This window comes from Pinus tabuliformis, chromosome 7 (genome assembly GCF_031772625.1).
Source record: "Pinus tabuliformis cultivar Carrire ecotype Pingquan chromosome 7, CPIR1, whole genome shotgun sequence".
Taxonomy (NCBI): Eukaryota; Viridiplantae; Streptophyta; class Pinopsida; order Pinales; family Pinaceae; genus Pinus; species Pinus tabuliformis.
This window is the reverse complement of record NC_142293.1, coordinates 1,558,690,033-1,558,695,621: the sequence shown is the minus strand read 5'-3', so window position 1 is coordinate 1,558,695,621 and position 5,589 is coordinate 1,558,690,033. Positions and strand designations below refer to the sequence as shown.

At 37.9% G+C, this 5,589-nt stretch overlaps 1 protein-coding gene and 1 pseudogene across 1 annotated transcript; both read left to right on the top strand.

Annotated features, from left to right (window-relative positions):
* The first annotated feature begins 2,011 nt into the window (after positions 1-2,011).
* Positions 2,012-2,722, top strand: LOC149253938 (benzyl alcohol O-benzoyltransferase pseudogene; annotated as a pseudogene).
* Positions 2,723-4,722: 2,000 nt separating this feature from the next.
* On the top strand, positions 4,723-5,311 carry LOC149253937 (alcohol acyltransferase 1-like). Its single transcript, XM_089454632.1, has 2 exons — positions 4,723-4,929; positions 5,030-5,311. Exons 1-2 carry the CDS (start codon positions 4,723-4,725, stop codon positions 5,309-5,311), a joined length of 489 nt encoding a protein of 162 aa, XP_089310758.1.
* The last annotated feature ends 278 nt before the right edge of the window (positions 5,312-5,589 follow it).

Here is a 5,589-nt window from a genome sequence, read left to right as displayed (position 1 = left end):
ACGTAGCTGGAAACAAATCCAGCCGAAGATCCTTCTGTAACAAAAAACCTGGAAAGAATAACTGCTGTATGGAAGAGATAGGAAAAAAGTACAGAAAGGAAGACCTATCCGTAGATCCTGTCAGAGCCAAAGGATAAGGCTAGATATGGAATTAAAAGAGCTTCAGAAGAAGGATCGACGAAACCCAAGAAAAGGAAATCTCAAGGACCAGGGATTAATAAATTCCGAGACCCAATTCAACAACTCACATGATGTGAGAGGTCAGGCAAGGAAAAATCCAGCCGTCATTTTGACTTCAATGTGGGGGGTAGGAATTCGATGCTGGAGGTGACGGAGATTTTTGTTCTTTGATACCTCAGGTAGATCAGAAAACTTAATGACAGCTCTAATGATCGCCGGGAATGACATTTAAAAAAAAATCACCGGAGGGAGAGATACCGGAAAATCTGAATTCCAGGATGGTTCAAACGGAATAGCCAGGAGAGCCGAAAACCATGTAATACTGAAGAAAACTATTCAGATGGCTGATTATGGCAATCTATACAACAGCAATAGATTTGAAAAATGCACCACCAACACCCTATTCTAACACGAACATCAGAACAGGGACTGTAAATGAAAAAAGACGCCTTTATCTTGTTAAAGATAGATTTCAACATATTTTGCCAGCATTTCCAGTTCCATTAACAGACCGAGCTTATTATGCAGAAATCCAAACTTTAACCATCCAGATTTTGCCTAACCTCACAATCTCAAAAGCAGAACAAGCATGATGTGTTGTCCTCAGGCATATAAACTTAAATTACCAGACAATTCCTTCAATGCCCACAGAAAACTATCAAAACATCCTGCTATTGAAAAAAAAACATCTAATTGAGAAAGGGACGATAGATACTGACCAGTAATGGAAGCGACGTCCGGACCGCACCGAGATGCCCATGTAAATTTTGTTCTATTTTATAGATTAAAAAATGCAACATAAATAATGAAAAATTACAAGTGGTCTCTCTCTTTCATTCAAATTTTGTGAAGATTTGATCCCGCTTAGCTCTTACTAGATTATCATTAAAAGTGGTTAACATAAGTTGTTATTAACAAAATCTATCTTAATCACGGATCTAGCAAGAACCCATAAGGATCAAATCTCTTGAAATGAAAACTTCTTTCAGACTACAAAATTTGAATAAAATGTCTACAGTTTGATCCTATATATATAAAAAGATAAACTAAAAAAAATCAATTAGTTTATATAATGTATATATAGTTCTTTTTAAAATTTTAACTACTTTATTTCTCTATAAAGTTGATATAAGATTATGTTGTTTAATATGGACTTCAAAATATTTTATTTATGGTTGAGCTGAGAGTGAAATATTTTTACCACTTCTTAGTATGGTCATAAAGTAAAATTATTGATGTATTGTTATAATCTTAATTAAACAAACCAAACACTATTCATTTTTGTTTTTTATTATATATTTTATTTATGGTGGAGAGTGAGTGAAATATTTTTACAACTTCTTCTACAATGGACATAGAGTGAGATTATTGATGTTTTATAATACTTTTAATTAAACAAACTAAATATTTATATTCATTTTTATTTTTTATTATATCTAACATATTTTTTAATATATCTATATATATATATATATATATATATATAAGGGACACATGTCAATTCCAAGTTGAATATGGGCATACTTATACATCTCTTTGGGTTGTAGAATAAACCTCTCCCTAAATTATTATTTATATTTCAAATATATGATTTTATATTCTTGATAAACTAAAACAACCCTATAAATTGAATTGTTGATAAATATCCCTAAGCAAAAACATTTAGGTCATAAGCATGAAAACATTTAGGTCATGATACATTTAGCATTGCAAAAATTTAAAAAGTCATAAAACTTAACCAAAATTATAAATTTATTTTGAATGATTTGTGTTAAACTTAACGCGGTTGGGATGTGGAGGGTTCATTTTCGCCTTTAGTTTGAATCACACCATGACCGACGAGCTTGGCCTCGTTCAATTCTTGAAAGCTCTAGGCGAAATGGCGAGAGGGGCTGCGAGGCCTTCGGTTCGTCCAGTCTGGGAAAGAGAAATCCTCCGACCGCGGACGAATCCCACAGTTAAATTCCCCCACTACGAATATGATCAAATCGAAGACAAAGACGGGCAGATGGCGAACGTCAAGGAGATGAGGCAGAGTTCATTCTTTTTCGGGCCGAAGGAGATCGAGTCGCTGAAGAGACAAGCAGTAGTGCAAGGCAAGTGCCCGACCTTTGCAGTTCTATCGGCCTGTTTATGGCGTTCGAGAACGAGGGCTCTCCAACTACCCTCTGAGCAGGAAGTTCGGTTCATATTCATGCTGGATGGCCGAGCGAGATTCGACCCGCCGATTCCCGAAAACTTCTACGGTAATGCGATCATTTTCCCGTGCGCTAAGACGACCGCTGGAGAGCTGGCAACCAAACCGTTGTCCTTCGCTGTGAAGTTGATCCGCCAAGCGAAAATGAGCGTGAATGACAATTACATGCGATCGGTGATAGATTTGATGGAGTTGAGAGGGCGCTCTCTCTTCTCGGACTGTGCATTTGGCGTTTGGAGATGTGGATTTGGGGTGGGGAAGAGCAGCCTACGGTGGGCCAGCACAAGGTGGAGTGGGACCAGCGGCAGTGGCGGGCTTGGCAAGCTTCCTCATCCCTTATCGTAACAGAAGTGGGGTGGAGGGCATAGTGGTTCCAGTATGTTTGCCGCCGGCTGCTATGCATATATTTGAAGCAGAAATCAATGAAGCTATCGAGAACGCAGCCCCATATCTACGATCCTCCCTATAAAATAGCAATCTCTAAGCTTAATTATATTAAATTGCTGTTAATTGAATAAAATCTAATATTAAGTTGCTCTTACGTGAATAAAATTGGCACACTGCGCAAGAGTGTCCTTGTATTTCTGTGAAGTAAATTGGCACACTGCAACTTCTTGAGTTGTGTACGGTACAAAGGTCGTTGGGATTCGTTTCATCAGTGAGAATATATGATTCTTATTCATTGAGATTGTTATATTTCTTCTTATTAACCTTGCGAAAACCCCGCCGTGTTTCTAATCTAAGAGAAAGTGGAGTTACATCGAGTAAAAGAAGTTCCATTACATTAGCCCGCAAAATTCCACTTTGGATGGCAGCACCCATTGTTATAGCCTCGTCTGGATTAACACATTTACTTGGCGTCTTTCCAAAAATCTCAACAACAATCTCTTGAACCCTTGGCACCGGGTACATTCCTCCCATAAGAATAACTTCATCCAATTCCAATGTGGTAATCCATGCTTGTTTTTTACAACTCTTGGAAGGGATTCTTGTTCTCTCGATTAAGTGATCTGCTAAGATTTCAAACTTCAAATGAGTTAATGTAACATTCAAATGCTTTATACTCGTGATAAATGGTAGATTAATCTATCAACTCCACAACTCCACCTTCGCCTTTGTAAGGCTAGCTTATCCTAGGATAAGTCATTTTTTTTTTTTTTTTTTTTTTTTTTTTTTTTTTTGAGCTCAACAAATAAATACTGGAGCAGAGCATTATCAAAATCCTCACTCCCCAAAAAATTATCACCATTTGTGGCCTTTACCTATAATAAAATAATCTAACAAGATTACAACAATTTGCGTGATAAAGTAGAGAATGAGGGTTGAAGGGTAATAAGGAGAAATCCTCTAAGCCACCCAAGCTTAGCTTGTAGTTGGACTTTCACTTATCCTATGGACTTTCTCATTCTCAAGACCCACAACAACTGCAATGCCTGTGTTGGAAAATGCTTACAGTATAGAGGAATATGAGTTGTAGATCTTGACTCTATTGACAATGATGTTTCCAAGCATCTTGGCTACCTGCTTCGGTGATGGAAATTTATTCCTTTTTGTTCCATAGTTTACACCAATTCCAGTGTTTGGTTGTGATGATTCCTTCGACTCATTTTCCCCTGCAATGTGAAATACCAAAAAACATACAACCATAACCCACATTAACCCAATTTTTGGCCTTAATGGATGCAGGAACCCTTCAAATTTCAAAAACCCACATTAACACAACATGCAGCCACTGATGCTTCAAAACACAAAGTCTGTATATATATTCAATGGATAATGAAGTTCTTAGATCGATTTATTACCTGTTGAAATCAAAAGAATCGAAATATAAGCAACAACTAGTAGAGTTTTATATGAATGCAGTCTTTGACAATCCATCTTGAACAAAGATACAATGGTGATACCTTCAATGCACCTTTAGACTACTACCCTTATTGGCTTAGAATGATCCATTCTTGATATATTTGTACATTACACCATACCAACTTCTTTTTCTGAAATTTGCTTTTAAATCCGAGACCAAGATATTGTCTAATCCACCCCATATTATTACAAATATTCTAAAACCTTTAATAAAAATTAAATCCCTACCAAAAAAACTCTATTATAAAATTAAAAACAATCGTATGAATAAAATTATTAATAATTAAATTACAATTTTAAAAACCCAGTTCCAAAATAATAAACATATGAGACCACGTTGTACTGGTCACATCACCTGAGAAAAGGCTTCGTCGTCTTCCCCATCTCGAAACAAGTCTGCAACGCACTACATCCTGCTCTGCTGATCTTCGAATGCGTGCTTGCGTAATAGTTTTTCATTGATTATCGATACCTTTGTTTTCATGGTTGCTCTGAATATGAAGGTCACCAGAAAGCCATCTGTCCTCGTCGTTCCTTCCCTGCCTACTCCGAAAGTGTTGCTATACCTTTCCAATATAGATGATCAACTGTCTTTCAGATTTCATATTCCCGTCGTCCAATTCTATCGCTTCAATCCGTCGAAAAAAAGTGAGGATACCGCCAAAGTTATCAGAGAAGCGCTGGTGAAGGTTTTGGAGAAGCGCCCTTCGATAAGCTCCTCGTGAACTGCACCAGCGAAGGCGTGTTGTTTGTAGAAGCTGATGCCGATGTTTCCATGGAGGAATTCAGAGACCTGCACCCGCCCTCCCCTACTTGGCTGATCTGCTGCATGATGTGCCGGGCTCAGAAACTATTACCAATTCTCCCCTCCTTCACTCATGCTTTGATGAACTCAATTCATGTTCATTATGTAACGCGGTTGAGATGCGGAGGGTTCATTTTCGCCCTTCGTTTGAATCACACCATGAGCGACGCGCTTGGCCTCGTTTAGTTCTTGAAAGCTCTCGCGAAATGGCGAGGGAAGCTGCGAGGCCTTCGGTTCATCCAGTCTGGGAAAGAGAAATCCTCTGACCCCGGACGAATCCCACAGTTAAATTCCCCCACTACGAATATGATCAAATCGAATACAAAGACGGGCAGATGGCAAACGTGAAGGAGATGAGGCAAAGTTCATTCTTATGTGGGGCCGAAGGAGATCGAGTCGCTGAAGAGACAAGCAGCAGGATTGATAAAAATATTTTTTTGTTATCAATCCTACACAGCTTTAATCTATATATCTATAAAAGCATACAATGTTTGTCTCACTCAGTAATCTTATTTGTAAATATAAAGTGATTAGATATCACAAT